The sequence below is a fragment of the Somniosus microcephalus genome, chromosome 13, assembly GCF_052327205.1.
Source record: "Somniosus microcephalus isolate GS21.2 chromosome 13, FLI_Smic_1.0, whole genome shotgun sequence".
Taxonomy (NCBI): Eukaryota; Metazoa; Chordata; class Chondrichthyes; order Squaliformes; family Somniosidae; genus Somniosus; species Somniosus microcephalus.
This window is the reverse complement of record NC_140999.1, coordinates 74,968,230-74,993,019: the sequence shown is the minus strand read 5'-3', so window position 1 is coordinate 74,993,019 and position 24,790 is coordinate 74,968,230. Positions and strand designations below refer to the sequence as shown.

The window sequence follows — 24,790 nt, the reverse complement described above, 5'->3', positions numbered from 1 at the left end:
CCCCCGATCACACTCTCCCGATCACACTCCGCCCGATCACACTCCCCCGATCACACTCCCCCGATCACCCCCCCCGATCACACTCCCCCGATCACACTCCCCGATCATACTCCCCCGACCACACTCCCCCCGATCACACTCCCCCGATCACACTCCCCCGATCACACTGCACCGATCACACTCACCCGATCACACTCCCCCGATCACACTCCCCCGATCACACTCCCACGATCACACTCCGCTGATCACACTCCCCTCGATCACACTCCCCTCGATCACAATCCCCCGATCACACTCCCCCCAATCACACTCCCCCGATCACACTCCCCCCGATCACACTCCCCCTGAGAACACTCACCCGATCACAATCCCCCGATCACACTGCCCCCGATCACACTCCCCCGGATCACACTCCCCCCGATCACGCTCCCCCGATCACACTCCCCCCGATCACTCTCCCCCCGATCACGCTCCCCCGATCACACTCCCCCCGATCACTCTCCCCACGATTACACTCCCCTGATCACATTCCCCCCGATCACACTCCCCCCGATCACACTCCCCCGATCACATTCCCCGATCACACTCCCCCGATCACATTCCCCTCGATCACACACCCCCCGATCACACTCCCCCGATCACAACCCCCGATCAGACTCCCCCCGATCACACTCCCCCCGAACACACTCCACCCGATCGCACTCCCCCGATCGCACTCACCCCGACCACACTCCCCCCGATCGCACTCCCCCCGATCGCACTCCCCCGATCGCACTCCCCCCGATCACACTCCAACTGATCACACTCCCCCCGATGACACTCCCCCGATCACACTCCTCCGAACACACTACCCCCGATCACACTCCCCTGATCACACTCCCCCGATCACACTCCCCCGATCTCACTCCCCCGATCACACTCCCCCGATCACACTCCCCCGATCACACTCCCCCGATCACACTCCCGCCGATCACACTCCCCCGGATCACACTCCCCCCGATCACACATCCCGATCACACTCCCCAAGATCACACTCCCACCGATCACACTCTCCCCGATCACACTCCCCCCGATCACATTCCCCCCGATCACATTCCCCCGATCACACTCCCCCCGATCACACTCCCCCCGATCACACTCCCCGCGATCACACTCCCCCCGATCACACTCCCCCATCACACTGCCCCTTTCACACTCCCCCGATCACACTCCCCCGATCACACTCCCCCTGATCACACTCCCCCCAATCACACTCCCCCCGATCACACTCCCTCCGATCACACTCCCCCGATCACAATCCCCCCGATCACACTCACCCCGATCACACTCCCCCGATCACACTCACCTGATCACACCCCCCCGATCACACTCTGATATACCTATCAATTCATCCAATGAAAAGCGACGAGTTAAGATAGTAACTATAGGTTTTTATTGGCTATATAACAGAGCCCACCCTCGCGGGTGATCGGGTCCAACAAGGAGGAATACCAACCAGTCGACCACCTTTATACCTGGGCAAGCAGGCGGAGCCGTGGGCGGAGTCAGCTGTGGTCAGCCCAGGTATAACAGCATGACAAGAGGTGACCTTGTGTCGTGATACAACAGTGTAAACAGTGATAACCATAGTGTAACGCTATAAACAGTGATAACCATAGTGTAACGATAGTGAACGATAAAAGTGGTTTACCACATTCACCCCTTGTTTAAATTTGAGTCCGGCGGGGTGAAGTGTACTACCAGTTCGGGTATGTCAGTCTGTCCGGAGGCCTCGTAAGTCTTTCTGATCGGCACAGCAGCGGCGGCGGTGGTGCAGTATCCGATGTTACTGCTGGTGTCTGCGTGGTCGGCGAAGGCTCGTGGGGTTCCGGCATGCCGTCTACCTGGGCTGGATTTGGGGGTGTGGTGGGGGTAACGGTGGTGTCTCAGGGGTGCCCGAGGGTGCAAGGTCTCGTAAGGAGACTGTGTCCTCCCGCCCGTCTGGGTATGCCACATAGGCGTACTGGGGGTTGGCGTGCAGGAGGTCCACCCTCTCGACCAGGGGGTCCATTTTATGGGCCCTCACGTGCTTTCGCAGCAAGACAGGCCCCGGGGAAGTCAGCCATGTTGGTAGCGAGGTTCCCGTAGTCGACTTCCTGGGAAAAACAAACATTCGTTCATGGGGGGTGGCGTTAATGGCCGTGCAAAGCAGTGACCGGATGGAATGCAGCGCTGCCGGGAGGACTTCCTGCCAGCGAGAGGTTGGGAGGCCCTTAGACTTTAAGGCTAAGAGAACGGCCTTCCAGACAGTCGCGTTCTCTCTTTCCACCTGGCCGTTCCCTCGGGGGTTGTAGCTGGTGGTCCTGCTTGCAGCAATACCTCTCACTAGTAGGAACTGGCGAAGTTCCTCGCTCATGAAGGATGAGCCCCGGTCGCTATGTATATAGTTCGGGAACCCGAACAAGGTGAGGAGGTCGTTCAGGCATTTGATGACCGTGGTACTGCTCATGTCTTGGCAGGGGAAGGCAAAGGGGAAACGGGAGTACTCATCAATGATGTTGAGGAAGTACACATTATGGTCAGAGGACGGGAGGGGCCCCTTAAAATCGATGCTCAAGCGCTCGAAGGGGCGGGTGGCCTTGATCAGGCTTGCTCTGTCCAGCCTAAAGAAATGCGGTTTGCTTTCGGCACAGGTTTGGCAGTTCCTGGTCATGGTCCTGACCTCCTCAATGGAGTAGGGCAGGTTGCGGGCCTTAATGAAGTGGTAAAGTCTGGTGACCCCGGGGTGGCAGAGGTCGTTGTGGAGGGTCTGCAGTCTATCAATTTGCGCGTTGGCGCATGTACTTCGTGATAGAGCATCTGGGGGTTCGTTCAGTTTACCAGGCCGGTACAAGATATCATAATCATAGGTGGAGAGCTCGATTCTCCACCTCAAGATCTTGTCGTTCTTGATTTTGCCCCTCAGCTTGTTATTAAACATAAAAGCGACCGAACGCTGGTCGGTGAGGAGGGTAAATCGTTTGCCTGCCAGGTAATGCCTCCAGCGTCGTACTGCCTCCACGATCGCCTGGGACTCCTTCTCGACCGAAGAGTGTCGGATCTCAGGGCCCTGGAGGGTCCTTGAGAAGAAGGCCACGGGTCTCCCTGCCTGGTTAAGGGTTGCAGCTAGGGCGAAGTCGAATGCGTCGCTCTCCACTTGGAAAGGGATAGACTCATCCACCGCGTGCATTGTGGCCTTAGCAATGTCTCCCTTTATGAGGGAGAAGGCTGCGCACGCTTCTGCCGTCAGGGGGAAGGAGGTGGACTTCATGAGGGGTCTGGCTTTGTCCGCATAATTCAGCACCCATTGGGCATAGTAGGCGAAGAGCCCCAGGGTTCTCTTCAGCGCCTTTGGACAGTGGGGGAGGGGAAGCTCCATGAGGGGCGCATTCTTTCGGGGTCGGGGCCGATGACTCCGTTCTCTACGACGCAGCCGAGGATGGCAAGACGCGAGGTGCTAAACACACATTTCTCCTTATTGTAAGTGAGGTTCAGCCGTTGGTCCGTACGGAGGAATTTCTCCAGATTAACATCGTGGTCCTGCTGGTCGTGGCCGCAGATGGTGACATTATCTAGATAAGGGAACGTGGTCTGCAGCCCGTTCTGGTCAACCATCCGGTCCATCTCCCTTTGGAAGACCGAAACCCCGTTGGTGACGCCGAAGGGAACCCTAAGGAAGTGGTAGAGGCGGCCATTCGCCTCGAAGGCGGTATACTGGCGGTCCTCAGGGCGGATAGGGAGTTGGTGATAGGCCGACTTAAGGTCGATGGTAGAGAATACCCGGTACTGTGCAATCTGATTGACCATATCAGATACGCGGGGAAGTGGGTATGCGTCCAGCTGGGTGTACCGGTTTATGGTTTGGCTGTAGTCGATGACCAGGCGGTTTTTATTGCTGGTCTTAACGACTACGACCTGGGCACGCCAGGGGCTGTTGCTCCTCTCGATGATGCCCTCCTTCAGGAGACGCTGCACCTCAGAGCTAATAAAAGCTCTGTCCCCGGCGCTGTACCGCCTGCTCTTGGTGGCGACGGGTTTACAGTCGCGGGTGGGGTTAGCGAACAGGGAGGGGGGCAGGACCTTGAGGGTGGATAGGCCGCAGGTGGTACGTGGTGGGCGGTTTAAAGGCTGCTGGTTGTCGACTGTGAGTGGGGGGAGGGGTCCACCGTATGCCAAAGTGACACTTTGAAGGTGGGATTGGAAGTCCAGCCCTAGTAGGACGGCAGTGCAGAGCTGGGGCAGGACGAGGGCCTAGAAATTCAGTTGCGTTCGCCAGCCGTTAGCGCCTTAGGAGGGGTAGATCTCAAGCGCTAGGCACTTAGCGCCCGGGCGCAGGACGATCTGCGCCTACGCCCAACTTCAGTAGACATTTAGCGCCGGCGCAAAGTGTTTGCGCGTGCTCAGCTGCGCGCGCAACTTAAGACGTCATTTCGTCATGCAACGCCCTTTGTGCACCCCAAACCGGAACTTCAGTCACGCCCGCCCAATGTGGGCGTGGCGGTGTTAAGAACTGTGAAGTGGAATGCAGCAGAGGCCCTGCGGGCCTCGGGGAGCGCTAATTAAAGGGCACTTACACTGAACTATAAAGGCCAGCCATTTTGCTGCAATGACTTTTCTGCAACGGATTTCTGGACAGAGACCAAGGAAGAGACCTTAGAGATTTGGCCCAACATAGGAGAGGTATTTTTGGCTTCTGGCCAGAGCTTGGAAATTTGCCTCATTGTGATTTCATTGTTTGCAAGTATATTATGGGGGCTGCATGGGGTTCCAACCCTCAGTTCCAGCATTATGTGTGAAGGGCTCGCAGACGCTGTGTGAGAGGGGCAGCCATGCCTAGGTGCAGAGGGGGCATCAGGCGTCGGCAACGTAGGCCTTACCCATTCAGGGAATACCGCCAGCAGGTGTCCTATCTCACCATGACTGCCGCGCAGTGTGTTAAGAGGCTGCGCTTCAGAAGGGAGGTGGTTGCAGAGATCTGCCAGCTGCTTCACAGAGATCTGCATCCACAGCTGATGTGTAGGACGTCTCTGTCGGTGGAAGTGAAGGTCACGGTGGCTCTGAACTTTTATGCAAGCGGCTCCTTCCAAGCCGCTGCTGGGGACATAGCTAACATCTCCCAGTTCGCCGCGCATCGCTGCATCTGGCAGGTCACCGATGCCCTTTTCACAAGGAGACACCAATTCATCTCTTTCCCCATGACCCTAGAGAGGCAGGAGCAGCGTGCAGTCGGATTTGCGAGGATCGCCGACTTCCCCATGGTGCAGGGCGCCATTGACTGCACGCATGTGGCTTTGCGGGCACCTATCGACAATGCCGAGGATTACCGCAACCGGAAGGGCTACCATTCCCTCAATGTACAGCTGGTGTGTGACCACAGGCAGCGCATCCTAGCTGTCAATGCCCGCTTTCCAGGCAGCAGCCACGATGCATTTATCCTGCGCCAGACTACTGTGGCTGACATGTTCCAGGCACAGCCTCCCCCAAGAGGATGGCTTATCGGGGACAAAGGCTATCCTTTGTGTACATGGCTCATGACCCCGCTCCGCGCGCCCAGGACCCCTGCTGAAGAGGCATACAACGAAAGCCATCAAGCCACAAGGAACATCATAGAGCAAACGATTGGCATCCTCAAGCAACGGTTCCGCTGCCTGGATCGCTCCGGCGGATCTCTGCAGTATTCGCCGGATAGAGTCTCCCAGTTCGTCGTCGTTTGCTGCATGCTGCACAACCTGGCTATCCGCAGGACTCAGGCACTGCCACCTCACGTTGGACCACCACCTCAGGACGACGAGCAGGAGGACCATGAGGAGGAGGAGGAGGAGGAGGAGGAGTACCAGCCCAGGAGGGAGCCACAAGGTCCAAGGGCCGTCCGTCGGCGGCTTATTGAACGACACTTCTAGGCCCCCTGTCAGGGAATGGCTTGTGGCAATGAAGGCACATGAATGCAGCCGCTCCGCAAGCCCTCAGCCGGTTAACGCAACAACCACTTGAAACATCACACATGGACAAGCTGAATAAAGAAAAAGCTTTATTGAACAAACTCAGGGCCCTTCCCACATGAAACCCAAAAACAGACAACACCCCCAAAAAACAGTCAAAAACATATCTCACTCCCACAACCTGGGGAGGGATAACAAAATTTGTCCATCCAAATGGCCTTCATCCTCGGCCTTACCAAAAGAACCCCCCCCATAGACAACACAACCACCCTCATATAAAAAAACATTTGCCAACACACTCTACTTTGTGTGCCGAGAGGGCGAGTCCTTGTCCAGGCTTTTCCGGCCCCTGGCCGACCTGCTGCTCCGCCTCAACCTGGGCCCTGTGGGTGCTGCAAGGCTGGGGGAAGGCTCCTGAGGGGCACATTGCGTGACGGCAGATGCCCTTGGGGGTCGGCCTAGACGAGCTCAGGCCCTCGAGGGGCCGGCTGCTGACTGCTGCAGCTGTGGCTGGGCAGCATCAGTCCCTCCAGCAGCTCGTCGCAGCTTCGCTGGGGGAGTGGCACTGGCGGCTGCAGCAATGGGGGCAAGCTGGCTGATGCCAGGCGCTCGCTGCTTGCCTGAGACACTGGCACTCGGCCGGGCTGGCACTGCAGCAAGCGCAGCAGTCTGGTGAAGGCCAGACCGCTGTGCTGCTGCTGCGCGGCGGGTGCCCTGGCGATGCCTGCCTGACACAGCGAGTGTGGCAGCAGTGAGTGCCCGTACTGCCCTGGTCTGTGCCCGCATCAGACCAGCCAGTGACTGCACGGCACCACTGATCAACTGTCCACTCGCTGCCTGTGCTGCCCTGAATTCGTCCCGACTCGCGTCCTGTGCTGCCCTGAATTCGGCCCGACTCGCGTCCTGTGCTGCCCTCAATTCGGCCTGACTCGCGTCCTGTGATGCCCCGAATTCGGCCCGACTCGCGTCCTGTGATGCCCCGAATTGTTCGAGACCCCTGGCCTGTGCTGCCACGAGTTGTTCGAAACCCCTGGCCTGTGAGGCCCCGAAATCGGACACACTATGAGCCAGGGACTCAATGGCCTCAGGCAACCGTGCCACAACCCCCATGAACTCGGTGTGCCGACGATCCGAGTCCGCGGACATTTGATCAAGGAGGCGCACCTCCTGGGCGAGGACTGTCTCCGGACTGGAGGCCGGACTCTCCCTCTGGGGAGAAGGCAGCCGAGCTGCCCGACCCTTCCCGCGTGGCTGCACACCACTGGGCCCAGCAACTACACTCCCCTGCAACACTTCCCCCCTCTGGGGAGAAGGCAGCTGAGCTGCCCGACCCTTCCCGCGTGGCTGGACGCCACTGGGCACAGGAGCTACACTCCCCTGCAACACTTCCCCCCTCTGGGGAGAAGGCAGCCGTGCTGCCTGACCCTTCCCGCATGGCTGGACGCCACTGGGCACAGGAGCTACACCCCCCTGCAACACTTCCCCCTGGCTCTCCTCCAGGGAAGACGTGTCCCCTCCATTGCCATCCCCTGGCGCGGATGAGGGTTCCCCCGATGGGCCGCCTTCCTCTTGCTCCTCCTCGTCCTCCTCTTCCGAGGGACTGACACTCGCAGCTTCAGGGACCTCCTCCTCACCAGCTGAAAGCAGGAAGGCACAAGAGTAGCTTTAGAGTGAGGACAGGGCGTCAGCGAGGGAGGCATGAGTGGTGGCATTCTGCGCATTGGTCGGACAGTGGCAAAGGATGTAGATCTGAAGCGCAAGGGGAACGAGAGAGGTCCAAAAGGTCATGTCCTTACCATTGGGGCCCAGCACAGCCTCGGCATCTCCAATTGCAATGGGGCCAATCACCCGGGCACCCATGAGTCGACCCACGCGCTCCTCCAGGTCACTGAGCTGCTGGAACTAGGGACGGCCTCCCCCGGTGACAGTCCGGCTCTTCAGATTCTGGGCCAGCTTGGCCTGCAAGAGAAAGGACGGCCTCTAAGTACAGTGTGGTGCCCTGTTGTTGTGTGCACTGCCTCCCATGGTCGAATAGCTTGGCCAGTGTGTAAAGTGCAGAAAGTGCAATTGATGTTCATGCCAGTGCCATAGCTGCTGGATGAGGGCTGGCCATTAGGCCTTTGAGGTCCCTTTGCCCATAATGTGAGGTGCACATGCAAGGATGAGGAGGACACTGGAAAGGGTACTCACCCTGACAATCCAAGTGAGGTTGTTAAACTTTTTCTGGCATTGGACAACAGTCCGGGGGACATCGCAGGTGGCTGTGACCCTCTGGCCCCCCACCGCTTGCCCCCCCGCCCCCTGACCACCCACACCCTGACTCCCCACACCCTGACCGTCCACCCACACCATCCACCCTACTCCTGCCCAGGTGGGCGGTGGGTGTGTGCGGCTGCCTCACTCTCATTGGCTGCTGGGAGTGTAGGATGGCCCGTTTTCGATGCCAACTCGCAGCTCTCTGCTGAGCAGAGTCTCCGAGTGCTGGGAGAAGGGGTAGGAAGTCAGGCTGTGGACACAGCACGGGCCTCCCAGTCCCATTCCACACAGTACACTGGGATATCACCAGTTCTATTCTCAAGATAACATCAACATTCAGCTTGAAAGCAACTCAGCCTATTCCAGAAACATGATAGCAAAATATAATCGTGTTAGAGCAGTGGGTGTTAACACTTGATTGCTGCTGTCCTGATCATAGCTTGTCAGAGTATGGGAGTCCTATACTTCTCAATAATGTGACTGATAACAACTGGCCAGTGATTTCACAAATCACCGCTCCAAACAGACAATAACACGCCTACAGCCTGCTGGAGAGGTTTGGGTTATATATAGAATAACAGATACCCTGGAGTGAATTACAAGCTGGAATCTAATCGAGGGGTTCGGGGGGTTTATATGTTGAATAATGGATACCCGGGAGTGAGTTACAGGCTGGAATCTAATCGAGGAGCTCGGGGGGTTTATATATAGAATAACAGATACCCGGGGTGAGTTACAGGCTGGAATCTAATCGAGGGGTTTGGGGGGTTTATATATAGAATAATGGATACCCGGGAGTGAGTTACAGGTTGGAATCTAATTGAGGGGTTCGGGGTTTGTATATAGAATAACGGACACCCGGGAATGAGTTACAGGCTGGAATCTAATCGAGGGGTACAGGTGGTTTATATATAGAATAACGGACACCCGGGAATGAGTTACAGGCTGGAATCTAATCGAGGGGTACAGGTGGTTTATATATAGAATAACGGACACCCGGGAATGAGTTACAGGCTGGAATCTAATCGAGGGGTTCAGGTGGTTTATATATAGAATAACAGATACCCGGGATTGAGTTACAGGCTGGAATCTAATCGAGGGGTTCGGGGGGTTTATATATAGAATAACGGATACCCGGGAGTGAACTACAGGCTGGAATCTAATTGAGGGGTTCAGATGGTTTATATATAGAAATAACAGATACCCTGGAGTGAGTTACAGGTTGGAATCTAATCGAGGAGTTCGGGGGGTTTATATATAGAATAATAACATAGAAACATAGAAGATAGGAGCAGGAGTAGGCCATTCGGCCCCTCGAGCCTGCTCCGCCATTCAATGAGATCATGGCTGATCATCCAAATTCAGTACCCTGTTCCTGCCTTCTCTCCATATCCCTTGATCCTTTTAGCCTTAAGAAATATATCTAACTCCTTCTTGAATATATTTAACGAATTGGCCTCTACGGCCATCTGTGGTAGAGAATTCCACAGGTTCACCACTCTCTGGGTGAAGAAATTCCTCCTCATCTCTGTCCTAAATGGCTTACCCCTTATCCTTAGACTGTGACCCCTGGTTCTGGACTCCCTGACCATCGGGAACATCCTTCCCGCATCTAGTCTGTCTAGTCCTTTTAGAATTTTATAAGTTTCAATGAGATTCCCTCTCATTCTTCTAAACTCCAGCAAGTATAAGCCCAATCGACCCAATCTCTCCTCATACGTCATTCCTGCATCCCAGGTATCAGCCTGGTGAATCTTCGCTGCACTCCCTCCATGGCAAGAACATCCTTCCTCAGATAAGGCGACCAAAACTGCACACAATACTCAAGGTGTGGTCTCACCAAGGCCCTGTACAACTGCAGCAAGACATCCTTGTTCCTGTACTCGAACCCTCTCGCTACGAAGGCCATTTGCCTTCTTAACCGCCTGCTGCACCTGCATGCTTACCTTCAGCGACTCGTGCACAAGGACATCCAGGTCTCGTTGCACTTCCCCTTCTCCCAATCTTTTGCCATTCAGATAATAATCTGCCTTCCTGTTTGTGACACCAAAGTGGATAACCTCGCATTTATCCACATTATATTGCATCTGCCATGCTTCTGCCCAATCACCCAACCTGTCCAAATCATACTGGAGTTTCTCGGCATCCTCCTCACAGCACACACGCCCACCCAGCTTTGTGTCATCTGCAAACTTGGAGATATTACATCTAGTTCCCTCGTCTAGATCATTAATATATATTGTGAATTGCTGGGGTCCAAGGACCGATCCCTGTGGTACCCCGCTAGTCACTGCCTGCCACTCAGAAAAAGACCCATTTATTCCAACTCTTTGCTTTCTGTCTGCCAACCAGTTCTCTATCCAAGTCAATACCTTGCCCCCAATCCCATGTGCCTTAACTTTACACGCTAATCTCTTATGCGGGACCTTATCGAACGCCTTTTGAAAGTCCAAATACACCACATCCACTGGTTCTCCCTTATCTATTTTACCAGTTACATCCTCAAAAAATTCCAGTAGATTAGTCAAGCATGATTTACCCTTTGTAAATCCATGTTGACTTTGTCCGATCCGGTCACTGTTTTCCAAGTGCTCTGCTATTACATCTTTTATAATGGCCTCTAGCATTTTCCCCACTACCGATGTCAGGCTTACCGGTCTGTAATTCCCCGTTTTCTCTCTACCACCTTTTTTGAAAAGTGGGGTAACATTAGCTACCCTCCAATCCATGGGTACTGTTCCAGAGTCTATCAAATTTTGGAAGGTGACCAGCAATGCATCTACTATTTCTAGGGCCACTTTCTTAAGTACCCTAGGATGTAGATTATCAGGCCCTCGGGCTTTATCAGCCTTCAATCCCATCAATTTCCCTAACACCATTTCCCTACAAATACTGATTTCTTTCAGTTCCTCCCTTTCATTAGACCCTATGTCCCCGACATCTCTGGGAGGTTATTTGTGTCCTCCTTTGTGAAGACAGAACCAAAGTATGTATTTAATTGGTCTGCCATTTCTTTGTTCTCCATTATAAATTCCTCTGATTCTGACTGCAAGACACCTACGCTTGACTTCACCAATCTTTTTCTCTTCACATGTCTATAAAAGCTTTTACACTGTTGAGATACCACGGCAAACGTGGGAGTCGAGACCAGAGCTATTGAAAACACAACTGCTTTATTCCATCCACATGTCAAACAGGAACTAGAAAAGCCCGCGCATCCACTTAAATACTTCCCAGACAGGAAGTGCTCCCGGCAGCCTGTCCCTGCGGGCAACAAGTTGCTGGAGGAAAGGGCCCCCGGCTGGGGGCTTCTGCTTAGACTGTCTGTGCCGCCGTGAGCGGATTATGTCCAGTGGTGGCGTGTCGCCACAGAGCTCCCCCCAGAATCCGCTTAGGAGGAGTGGACGAGTCGTGACGGTGGTCTAATGGTTCTGCCGCAGCGGCTCTGAGTGGTCGCCGGTCTGGTTGGTTGGGTCAGGCAGTTCGCCGCCGGCTGTGCTGGCTTGCCGGGGGGACGGCCTCTAGTTGGAGGCTGGGCCACGGGGACCTGTTCCCCTGGTTCTGTGTGTGCTGGTTTGAGCCGGTCGACGGAGACTGTGTCGACCCTGTCGCCGAGTCGCAGCTTGAAGACCTTGTCCCCGGTTTGTAGTACCTCGTACGGTCCGTCGTACGGGGGTCGCAGGGGCCCGCGGTGCGCGTCGTGTCGCACGAAGACGAAGCGCGCCTGCTGTAAATTTGGCGGGACGTGAGGTGCGAGTTCGCCGTGTCGGTTGACCGGAAGTGGGGCGAACTGCTGAGCGGAAGAGAAAGAGTTGAGCCGCTGCTGTTCGGCCGACCAAGGCTTGGTAGGCTCCGGAAGGAATTCGCCTGGGACGCGCAGCGGTTGTCCACAGACTAACTCCGCTGCCGAGGACTGGAGGTCTTCCTTGACCGCGGTGCGTAGGCCGAGTAGCACCCACGGCAAGTGGTCAGTCCAGGTACTGTCCTGCAGGCCGGCGCGGAGGGAGGCCTTGAGTGACATGTGGAAGCGTTCACAAAGTCCGTTGGCCTGCGGGTGGTACGCCGTGGTGCGGTGGAGCGTCACCCCGAGGTTGCGTGCTGTGGCCGTCCAGAGTTCGGAGGTGAACTGGGCGCCTCTGTCGGAGGTTATGTCGGCCGGTACGCCGAACCTCGCAACCCAGGTGTTAACGAACGCCCTGGCGATGTCGGCTGTGGTGGTGGAGGACAGCGGCACTGCCTCAGGCCAGCGTGTGTAGCGGTCGACCATCGTGAGGAGATAAGTTTGGCCTTGCGATGGCGGCAGGAGACCGACGATGTCAACGTGTACGTGGTCGAAGCGGCGGCTGGGTACCTCGAAGTCTCCCAGGGGTGCTTTGGTGTGCAGCTGTACCTTAGCCCGTTGGCAGGCGAGGCAGGAGGTGGCCCAAGTCCGAACATCTCTGCTGAGGCCGCGCCAGACGAAGCGCTTGGAGAGGAGTTTGACGGATGCGTGGGAACCCGGGTGAGAGAGCCCGTGGAGCGCGTCGAAGACGCGGCGGCGCCAGGTCTCAGGAACGACCGGCCTGGGGTGGCCGAGTGAGACATCGCAAGTGACTGCCGTGGCTTCGGGCCCGTGCGCGACCTTGGCTAGGCGTAGCCCTGGCAGGCTGGTAGCCGCCGAGAGGAGGTCTGGGTCCGTGAGCTGGGCCACTGCTAGTTGTGCGTAGTCGACCGCGAGGTGATTCGCACAGACGGCGGGACAGGAAAGGCAGTCGGCGACCACGTTGTCTCTACCGGAGACGTGCTGAATGTCCGTAGTAAACTCGGACACGGCCGCGAGCTGGCGTTGCTGGCTAGCGGACCAGGGTTCGGTGTGCTTGGCCATCGCGTATGTGAGTGGCTTGTGGTCCACATACGCGGTGAAGGGGCGGCCTTCCAGGAGGAACCTGAAATGGCGGACCGACAGGTGGAGCGCGAGAAGCTCGCGGTCGAAAGTGGAGTATTTGACCTCCGGGGGGCGCAGTTGGCGGCTGTAGAAGGCAAGTGGCTGCCACGCGCCATTGACCCACTGCTCGAACACGGCCCCGATCGCGTGGTCGGAGGCGTCGGTGGTGAGCGCGACCCGGGCATCGGCCCTCGGGTGCGCGAGCAGAGTGGCGTCGGCGAGCGCGTTTTTGGTGGCGTCGAAGGCGGCTGCCGTGTCAGTGGTCCAGGCTACGTCCATCTTGCCGGATTTTCCTCAGAGGGAGTCGTATAGGGGCTTCATGAGGGCTGCAGCTCTGGGGATGAACCTGTTGTAGAAGTTCACCATCCCGAGGAACTCCTGGAGGCCCTTGATGGTTGTGGGGCGGAGAAATTGCTGGACGGCCTGCACCTTGTTGGGCAGGGGGACGGCCCCAGCAGGGGTGATGTGGTGACCGAGAAAATCGATCTCGGTTAGGCCGAATTGGCACTTCGCCGGGCTGAGGATGAGCCCGTGTTGGGCTAGGCGCCCGAACAGGATGCGAAGGTGTTCGAGGTGTTCCTGTTTGGAGGAGCTGGCCACGAGAATGTCGTCTAGATAGACGAATAGGAAGTTCAGGTCCCGGAGGACTGAGTCCATAAGGCGCTGGAAAGCCTGTGCTGCATTCTTGAGGCCGAAGGGCATCCTCAGGAACTCGAACAGGCCGAATGGGGTGATGACGGCCGTTTTGGGGATGTCCGCGGGGTGTACGGGGACTTGGTGGTAACCGCGCACCAGGTCGACTTTGGAAAAGACGGTTCGTCCGGCCAGTCGGGCCGAGAAGTCCTGGATGTGTGGCACCGGGTATCGATCGGGGGTGGTGGCGTCGTTGAGGCGGCGGTAGTCCCCGCAAGGGCGCCAGCCTCCGCCGGGCTTGGGGGCGATGTGGAGGGGCGAGGCCCAAGGGCTGCTGGAGCGGCGGATGATGCCGAGTTGTTCCATGGTGGTGAACTCGGCCCGCGCGATTTCCAGCTTGGCCGGGTTGAGTCTGCGGGCGTGGGCTGAAACTGGGGGGCCGGTGGTGGGGATATAGTGTTCCACACCGTGCTTGGCAGCTTTGGCCGAAAAGGTCGGGTTAGTGAGGGCGGGAAACTCAGCTAGGAGCGCCGAGTAGTCGTCCGTGGCTCTGGCGAGGCAGTAGGTCGTCAGGCCGGCCGAACGGGCCGGGGTAAAGGCGTCGGGGATGGGGGCCATAGTGTTGATGTCGACGAGGCGGTGCCTCGGAATGTCGACAAGGAGGCCGTGGGCGCGTAGGAAGTCGGCGCCGATGAGTGGGCAGAGGAACTTGGCTGTGAGGAACTCCCAGCGGTAGCGGCGGCCCGCGAGGTCGAGCGTGACCATGCGGGTGCCATATGTGCGGATGTCAGAGCCGTTGGCTGCAGCCAGTGTGATACCCCGTGTGCCGCGTTGGATCTCGAGGGCGGAGGCGGGGGTGATGCTGTGCTGGGCCCCTGTGTCGCACAGAAATCGGCGGTTGGTTCTGTCGTCGGTGACGTACAGTAGGGGCTCCTTCTGCCCGCGGCCATCGCGGGTGCCGGTGCGGGGGGGGGTTTGAAGGTACACGGTGGCGTGCAGCGTTGAGCCCTAGCGCCAAAACGGGTGTGGTAGTAGCAGTGACCCGGAGTGGTAGGGCGGTCGGGCCTAGCGGCCCGGGAAGACTGCGTGGTCGTTGCCGTGAGGTCGGGCGCGACGTCGCGAGCGGCCTGTGCAGAGAGCAGCCGGTCGGCCTTTTCGGCTATATCATTCAGGTCCGTGGAGTCAGACTCCACAATGAGTGGGCGGATGCTGGCGGGGAGCTGCCGAATGAAAAGCGTGCGAAAAAGGGCGCCGGGATTTTTGTCGTCTGAGAGGGACAGCATGTGGGAAAGCAGGTCTAATGGTGAAGCGTCACCAAGGCCGGGGAGGTCCAGGAGTTGGCAGTGGTGCTGGTAAGAGGACGTTTGAAATTTTTTAAGTAGCGCAGCCTTCAGATGTTCGTACTTGCCATCCGTTGGTGGATTCTGCAGCGCTGCCCAAACCTTGGGGACTGTAGCATAGGTGAGCGAGGCGACGAGGTAGTCGTACTTCGTGGCGTCGACTGTAATGCCTTTCAGCCGGAATCTGGACTCAGCTTGAACGAACCAGGCTTCGGCGAAGTTCTCCCAAAAGTCTGGTAATTTAACCGTGACTGCATTTGTATCCGCCATGCTAGCTTAGGATTCGTCCTGAGCGTCGGGGTCACCAGTGTTGAGATACCGCGGCAAACGTGGGAGTCGAGACCAGAGCTATTGAAAACACAACTGCTTTATTCCATCCATATGTCAAACAGGAACTAGAAAAGCCCGCGCATCCACTTAAATACTTCCCAGACAGGAAGTGCTCCCGGCAGCCTGTCCCTGCGGGCAACAAGTTGCTGGAGGAAAGGGCCCCCGGCTGGGGGCTTCTGCTTAGACTGTCTGTGCCGCCGTGAGCGGATTATGTCCAGTGGTGGCGTGTCGCCACAACACTCAGTTTTTATGTTCCCTGAAAGCTTACTCTCATACTCTATTTTCCCCTTCTTAATTAATCCCTTTGTCCTCCTTTGTTGAATCCTAAACTGCTCCCAATCCTCAGGTTTACTCTTTTTCTGGCCAATTTATATGTCCTCTCCTTGGATCTTATGCTATCCCTAATTTCCCTTGTTAGCCACAGTTGAGTCACCATTTTTGTTTTATTTTTATGCCAAACTGAGATGAACAAATTCTGTAGTTAATCCATGCGATCTTTGAATGTTTGCCATTGCCTATCCACCGTCAACCCTTTGAGTGACATTCCCCAATCAACTCGCGCCTCATACCATCGTAGTTTCCTTTATTTAAATTCAGGACCCTAGTCTCTGAGTCAACTACTTCACTCTCCATCTTAATGAAGAATTCTATCATATTATGATCGCTCCGACCCAAAGGGTCTCGCACAACAAGATTGCTAATTAATCCTTTCTCATTACATAATACCCAGGCTAAGATGGCCTGATCTCTAGTTGGTTCCTCTACATATTGGTCCAGGAAACCATCTTGTATGCACTCCAGGAATTCCTCCTCCACAGTATTGTCACTAATTTGGTCAGCCCAATCTATATGCCGATTAAAGTCACCCATGATAACTGCTGTGCTCTTATTGCACGCTTCTCTAATTTCCCTTTTAATGCCAACCCCAACCTCCGCATTACTGTTTGGAGGTCTATATACCACTCCCACTAACGTTTTCTGACCCTTGGTATTTCTCAGTTTTACCCATACAGATTCCACATCATCAGGGCTAATATCCTTCCTTACAATTGTGTTAATCCCCTCTTTAACCAGCAATGCTACCCCACCTCCTTTTTCTTTTTGCCTATCTTTCCTGAATATTGAATACCCATGGATGTTGAGTTCCCAGCCTTGGCCACCCTGGAGCCATGTTTCCGTAACCCAATCATATCACATTCATTTACCTCTATTTGCACAGCTAATTCATCCACCTTATTACGAATGCTCCTTGCATTAAGACACAAAGCTTCAGGCTTGTTTTTTTAACATTCTTAGACCTTTTAGAATGATTATTTACTATGGCCATGTTTAATTTAAACCCTTGATTTCTCTGACTGCCACTTTTGTTTTTCTCCTTCCTGTCTTTTGCTTTTATCCTTGTTTCCCTTTCCCCTGTCTCCCTGCTCAGGTTCCCAACCCCCTGTCATTTTAGTTTAAACCCTCCCCCAGAGCACTAGCAAACACTCCCCCTAGGACATCGGTCCCGGCCCTGCCCAGGTGCAAACCGTCCGGTTTGTACTGGTCCCACCTCCCCCAGAACCGGTTCCAATGTCCCAGGAATTTGAATCCTTCCCCGTTGCACCATTCCTCTAGCCACATATTCATCTGAAATATCCTTCTATTTCTACTCTGACTAGCACGTGGCACTGGTAGCAATCCTGAGTTTACTACCTTTGAGGTCCTATTTTTTAATTTACCTCCTAACTCCCTATATTCAGCTTTTAGGACCTCATCCCGTTTTTTATCTATATCGTTGATACCTATATGCACCACGACAACTGGCTGTTCACCCTCCCCTTCCAAAATGTTCTGCAGCCGCTCTGAGACATCCTTGACCCTTGCACCAGGGAGGCAACACACCATCCTGGAGTCTTGTTTGCGGCCGCAGAAACGTCTATCCATTCCCCTTACAATAGAATCCCCTATTACTATAGCTCTACCCCTCTTTTTCCTCCCGTCCTGTGCAGCAGAACCACCCCTGGTGCCAGGAAGTTGGCTGCTGCTGCTTTCCCCTGATAAGCCATCCCCCTTAACAGTATCCAAAATGGTATATCTGTTTGAGAGGGAGATGACCACAGGGGAGTCCTGCACTACCTGCCTATGCCTACTACTCTGCCTGGTGGTCACCCATTCCCTTCCTGCCTGTGCAGCATTTACCTGCAGTGTGACCAACTCCCTAAATGTGCTTTCCACGACGTCCTCATCATCGCGAATGCTCCAGTATGTATCCAATCGTAGCTCCAGCGCCGCAATGCGGTCTGCCATTAACTGCAGCTGGATACACTTCCTGCACACATGGTCGTCAGGGACACAGGAAGTGTCCCTGATTTTCCACATAGCGCAGGAGCAGCATACCATGGGGCCGTGCTCTCCTGCCATGACTTACCATTTAATTAATTCAAATAAAATTAAATCAAATCAATACCACCAATTACACCACAGTTAAATGATAAATTTAAGGGCCCTATTTTAACAGCAGTCCCCGCTACACCACAGAGAGCTTATAGAAACTATAAACCACAGAGTTTAAGTTTGGAAAAAAGGGAGAAATACTCACCAACCAATCACTTACCTGCTTTCTGGTGACGTCACAGTTCGATTACTTTTTACTTCTCTCTCTCCCGCTCTGAGATTGGTAAGCCTACCTGCTGCTGCCGCCGCCTTTATAGCACCGCCGCTCCGCCACTGCTCCAACCAGGTCTGCCGCCGCTGTGGGGCCTACCTGCTGCTGCCGCCGCCTTTATAGCACCGCCGCTCCGCCACTGCTCCAACCAGGTCTGCCGCCGCTGTGGGGCCTACCTGCTGCTGCCGCCGCCTTTATAGCACCGCCGCTCCGCCACTGCTCCAACCAGGTCTGCCGCCGCTGTGGGGCCTACCTGCTGCTGCCGCCGCCTTTATAGCACCGCCGCTCCGCCACTGCTCCAACCAGGTCTGCCGCCGCTGTGGGGCCTACCTGCTGCTGCCGCCGCCTTTATAGCACCGCCGCTCCGCCACTGCTCCAACCAGGTCTGCCGCCGCTGTGGGGCCTACCTGCTGCTGCCGCCGCCTTTATAGCACCGCCGCTCCGCCACTGCTCCAACCAGGTCTGCCGCCGCTGTGGGGCCTACCTGCTGCTGCCGCCGCCTTTATAGCACCGCCGCTCCGCCACTGCTCCAACCAGGTCTGCCGCCGCTGTGGGGTCCACATGCCGCTGCCGCCGCCTTTATAGCACCGTCGCTCCGCCGCTGCTCCAACCAGGTCTGCCGCCGCTGTGGGGCCTACTTGCCGCTGCCGCCGCCTTTATAGCACCGCCGCTCTGCCGCTGCTCCAACCAGGTCTGCCGCCGCTGTGGGGCCTACCTGCCGCTGCCGCCACCTTTATAGCACCGCCGCTCCGCCGCTGCTCCAACCAGATCTGCCGCCGCTGTGGGGCCTACCTGCCGCTGCCGCCGCCTTTATAGCACCGCCGCTCCGCCGCTGCTCCAACCAGGTCTGCCGCCGCTGTGGGGCCTACCTGCCGCTGCCGCCGCCTTTATACCACCGCCGCTCCGCCGCTGCTCCAACCAGGTCTGCCGCCGCTGTGGGGCCTACCTGCCGCTGCCGCCGCCTTTATAGCACCGCCGCTCCGCCGCTGCTCCAACCAGGTCTGCCGCCGCTGTGGGGCCTACCTGCCGCTGCCGCCGCCTTTATAGCACCGCCGCTCCGCCAACCAGGTCTGCCGCCGCTGTGGGGCCTACCTGCCGCTGCCGCCGCCTTTATAGCACTGCCGCTCCGCCGCTGCTCCAACCAGGTCTGCCGCCGCTGTGGGGCCAACCTGCCGCTGCCGCCGCCTTTATAGCACTGCCGCTCCGCCACTGCTCCAACCAGGTCTGCCGCCGCTGTGGGGCCTACCTGCCACTGCCGCCGCCTTTATAGCACCGCCACTCCGCCGCTGCTCCAACCAGGTCTGCCGCTGCTGTGGGGCCTACCTGCCACTGCCGCCGCCTTTATAGCACCGCCACTCCGCCGCTGCTCCAACCAGGTCTGCCGTCGCTGTGGGGCCTACCTGCTGCTGCCACCGCCTTTATAGCGCCGCCGATCCGCCGCTGCTCCAACCAGGTCTGCCGCCACTGTGGGGCCTACCAGCTGTCGCCGCTGCCTTTATAGCACCGCTGCTCCACCACTGCTCCAACCAGGTCCGCCGCCGCAGATACCCGGGATTAAGTTACAGGCTGGAATCTAATCGGGGGGTTCGGGGGGTTATATATTGAACAACAGATACCCGGGAGTGAGTTACAGGCTGGAATCTAATCGAGAGGTTCGGATGGTTTATATATAGAACAACAGACACCCGGGAGTGAGTTACAGGCTGAAATCTAATCAAGGGGTTCGGGGGGTTTATATATAGAATAACAGACACCCGGGAGTGAGTTACAGGCTAGAAGGCTGATGAGGAAATGAATGAGGATGAGGAAGTGAATGGGGAGAGGGTAAGAGTGTGGGTGTTGGGGAGGGGTTACAGGTGGGGGAGCGGATACGAGCAAGGGGGAGAAAGGTACAGGATGAGTGTTGTTTAGTGGACTGCATCTGTGTCTGGAAAATCTTCTCAGTGTGACGGGGGACCAGCAAGAGGGTGTCAGAGTGATGAAGAGTGCCGAGTGGATGATCAATCTCGGCCTCCTCCTGAGGTCCCCACCATCACAACTGGCCTCCAGCCAATTCGATTCAATCCATGTGATATCAAGAAATGGCTGAACACACTGGATACAGTAAAGGCTATCGGCCCGGACAACATCCCAGCTGTCGTGCTGAAGACTTGTGCTCCAGAACAGCCGCGCCTCTAGCCAAGCTGTTCCAGTACAGCTACAACACTGGCATCTACCCAACAATGTGGAAAACTGCCCAGGTATGTCCTGTTCACAAAAAGCAGGACAAATCCAATCTGGCAAATTACCGCCCCATCAGCCTACTCTCAATCATCAGCAAAGTGATGGAAGGGGTCATCGACAGTGCTATCAAGCGGCACTTACTCACCAATAGCCTGCTCACTGATGCCCAGTTTGGGTTCCGCCAAGACCTTGGTCCAAACATGGACAAAAGAGTTGAATTCCAGAGGTGAGGTGAGAGTGACTGCCCTTGACATCAAGGCAGCATTTGACCAAGTGTGGCATCAAGGAGACCTAGTAAAACTGAAGCCAATGGGAATCGGGGGGAAAACGCTCCACTGGCTGGAGTCATACCTAGCACAAAGGAAGATAGTTGTGGTGGTTGGAGGTCAACTATCACAGCCCCAGGACATCGATGCAGGTGTTCCTCAGGGCAGTGTCCTGGGCCCAATCATCTTCAGCTACTTCATCAATGACCTTCCCTCCATCATAAGGTCAGAAGTGGGGATGTTCGCTGATGACTGCAAAGTGTTCAGTGCCATTCGCAACTCCTCAGATAATGAAGCAGTCCATGCCCGCATGCAGCAAGCCCTGGATGACATTCGGGCTTGGGCTGATAAGTGGCAGGTAACATTTGCACTACACTAGTGCTAGGCAATGACTATCTCCAACAAGCGAGCATCTAACCACCTCCCCTTGACATTCAACAGCATTACCATCACCGAATCCCCCACCATCAATATCCTGGGGGTCACCATTGACCAGAAAATTAACTGGACCAGCCACATAAATACTGTGGCCACTAGAGCAGGTCAGAGGCTAGGTATTCTTTGGCGAGTGTCTCACCTCCTGACTCCCCAAAGCCATTCCACCATCTACACGGCACAAGTAAGGAGTGTGATGGAATATTCTCCACTTGCCTGGATGAGTGCAGCTCCAACAACACTCAAGAAGCTCAACATCATCCAGGACAAAGCAGCTCACTTGATTGGCACCCCATCCACCACCTTAAACATTCACTCCCTCCACCACCGGCGTACCGTGGCTGCAGTGTGGACAATCTACAAGATGCACTGCAGCAACTCGCCAAGGCTTCTTCGACAGCACCTCCTGTTGTGTATGTAATATGTGTGCTACTTTAAACCTATGGACAGGACTGCACTACTTGTAGGGCGTAGTGATACGCAGTACCACTCCTGGCCATAGGGGTATAAATAGTACTGTGGGTACTGATCTCCCCTCAGTTCCCGCCTGTGGGCATGAAGTAAAGACCTACGTGTAGTCCCTACCTCCAACCAGTAAAGACCTGTTTGAGTTATACGTTTAAGTCTTTGTGTTAATTGTTCAATACAATACACATACTTAACACTGGCGACGAGTCAGGTTCTTACCCTGCGGCAGTTGAAGAGAGGTTTCAAACCTCACCACCCCACTAGAAGCGACAGGCTTAGGACTCTGAAGCCTCCATCAGCGACTGAGCACTGGAGTGCAGCAGCCATCCTGACAGCTTCCAGCGACTGACAGAAGTCTTTCTGCAGTTTCCTTGTTCAACCTAGGTGGTGGGGTAAGCCGTGCAGCGTTGGCTGCAAAGACAGGGCTGGGGAAGTCGGAGCAGATAAGGGCCATCGATCGCGATCGGAGATAAGGCCGGGCCGCCTTCAAGTGCGAGGCGCAGCGCGGGCCAGCGATCGGGACCAAAGATAAGGGCCGCACTCGGACTGAAAGGCGCGGCGGCTGCAGAAGCTCAAGGTGCGAGAGCCGCGGTGCACAGTGTGGGCTATCGATCGCACAGAAGATAAGGGCCGAGAGCCGCTTCGGTCGGGAGCCACTTCGCGATCCAGCGATCGCATCCGCTGATAAGGGCCGCACTCGGGCGATCGCAGCGAAGATAAGGGCCGCACTCGGGGGCTGAAGGGAGACGGCGTCGGGGTACGGGTGAAGACCGCCAAGCGCGGGAAAACTGCCATTTTGTGGGCGGAGGACGACGGCAAGAGCGGGAAGCCGCCATCTTTGATAACAAGTAAAGAAAATAAAATCTGAGAAATTGCAAATCTACAATGCCTAAACACGGGAATATTAGTACCTTTGATAGTGACCTCGAAGATTGGGCCATATATGTTGAAAGAGTAAAAAATTATTGTAAGGCCAATAAAATTCGTGACCAAGATAAAGCTCTAACATTATTAAATTTAATGGGTGCGAAGACATACGGGCAATTGAAACACCTGTTATCACCAGATGAACCGGCGGATAAGACGTTCGATGAGATTGTTACTGTCCTGAAAGATCATCTAAACCCCACGCCGCTGATGCTAGCGGAACGATTTAAATTTTACGACAGAAGGCAGCTACAGCATGAAAGCAATGCTGAATATTTGCTGGAATTGCGTAAATTAGCGAAATATTGCCAGTTTGGAACGGGACTGACAGATGCACTACGAGACAAATTTGTGTGTGGTTTATTTAAACAGGATACACAAAAGCGACTGCTCGAGGAGAATGAGCTGACGCTTGAGAAGGCGGTCACTATGGCAGCAGCACATGAAGCCGCAGCGAGAGGCACGGCAGTAATGCAGCTACGGTCACCGGAGCTCAGCACACACAAATTGGGTGTGAGTTCTGGCAAATGTTATCGTTGTGGAAAGACAATGCATGATCAGAACCAGTGTTGGTTTAAAAACCAAGAATGTAGAACTTGTGGTAGGCTTGGACACATAGCTAGAGTGTGCAGGTCAGGGAAGAAGACCAGCAACAAGAAGTCACCGCAAGGAAAATACGCAAAAGTACACAAGGTGGCCGAACAGGAGTCCGATTCAGATGCTAGCAGTATTGAACTGGCTAGCTTAAGGGTACTCAACGTTGGTAAGGGTGCAGACCTCCAGACAATTTGGGTCACTCTTCAGATAGAAGGAGTCCAAGTAAAACTGGAATTGGACACTGGATCGGCATTGACGGTCATAAATAAGAAAGATTATGGAAGGTTATTCCAACATATTCCCCTACAGGATACGGAGCTCATATTGAAAACATACACGGGGCAAAGAGTGTACCCCATCGGGAAAATTGAGGTCACAGTGGTCCACAAGGGCAAAGAAAGTCAAATAATGGACTTATATGTGCTATCTGAAGGAGGTCCTCCACTACTAGGACAGGAGTGGATTAGGAAAATGAATATCGACTGGCATTTCCTACAAACAATAACGAGTGAGAACTCGGTGAACATAATCAACCCAGACTCTGGAACTGATGATGGTAAGACCAACCCGTGTGCAAAAGACAAAGTTTCAGCACAGAATTCCACTGAGATAGAGAATTCTGAGTCTGTCCAGTCTACTGACATGCACATTTCTGAGGGACACCGGGCTCGAACTCAACTCCATTTCAAACTGCAACAGCAATTAGAACAAATGATTCGCCGTTTTGAGCAAGAGATGAATGCGACGAAGGAGTTCTTTGATATAGAGTGGGAACATCTGGAAAGACAACAGAAGCAGCTGCTGGAGCAAATGGAGCAGGAGCACACAAAACGTCTGATGTCAGAGGAGTTAACGGTCAGCCAACTCCTGCATATGCTGAAGGACAGGACTCTGAAATGGGAAAAACTTGAACACGAACTTCAATATTCAAACGAAAGGGGTTCGGAGCTCTCAAAGGTTATTGGAAGAGCTGAGGTGGCAACACAGACTGAGATGACTGCAACAGAGCAGCCCTTGGATGCCAAAAGTACGCTGACTCACGTCAACGTAGAACAACAGACCGCTGAAACAGCTGCTCCGGTAGAGGGATTGAATAGTCCGATCAATCAATCTCCAAAAGAAGTTGAAGTAGTAAAATCTCAAATGAGGCCATTAGTAAACGACTTGCTGAAAGCCCAGAAAAAGCTGGATGCAGAGGTACGCATGAAGAAGTCTCTTCAGGAAAGATGTCTGGACTTGGAACAAAAGCTGGCTAACGCCAGCTGGGTATGGAGGAAATAGAAGACCCTCTCGCTGGCCTAGATCAGGACGACACCGAATATTACCATGACTATTGAATGAGTCACTCCAGCAACGTGAACCGACTACACCACAGAGACTGAATCTGTGAACTATTTTCCGCAGAGATTGAATCTGTGAACTGTTTTCCGCAGAGACTGAATCTGTGATCTGTTTTGACATGAAGTTATCTATGTATCTATGTTATTCTGTTATGTAAACCTGAAGTTATATATGTATATATGTTATTACGTTATGTTAAATGGGGAGATGACTGTAAAGCTAAGAAGGGAGGAATGTTGTGTATGTAATATGTGTGCTACTTTAAACCTATGGACAGGACTGCACTACTTGTAGGGCGTAGTGATACGCAGTACCACTCCTGGCCATAGGGGTATAAATAGTACTGTGGGTACTGCTCTCACTGCAGTCAGGGAGTAGTTGAGACAGAGATGCACTTCCTCACAGCCTGTGGAAAATATCAGGGCATCAGAGAGAATTTCTATCAAAAA

General features: G+C 54.8%; 1 protein-coding gene across 1 annotated transcript in view; it reads right to left on the bottom strand.

The window, feature by feature from the left end:
- Window positions 1-6,024: 6,024 nt before the first annotated feature.
- LOC147108423 (uncharacterized) overlaps window positions 6,025-24,790 on the bottom strand; it is a 134,755-nt gene continuing 115,989 nt past the window's right edge. The window contains exons 2-3 of the mRNA XM_086005044.1: window positions 7,754-7,916; window positions 6,025-7,594 (exon numbers count right to left, since the gene is read on the bottom strand). Coding sequence (XP_085861170.1) covers window positions 6,426-7,594; window positions 7,754-7,817 — 1,233 coding nt within the window. The 5' untranslated portion in view covers window positions 7,818-7,916 and the 3' untranslated portion in view covers window positions 6,025-6,425. The remainder of the gene's footprint in view (window positions 7,595-7,753; window positions 7,917-24,790) is intronic.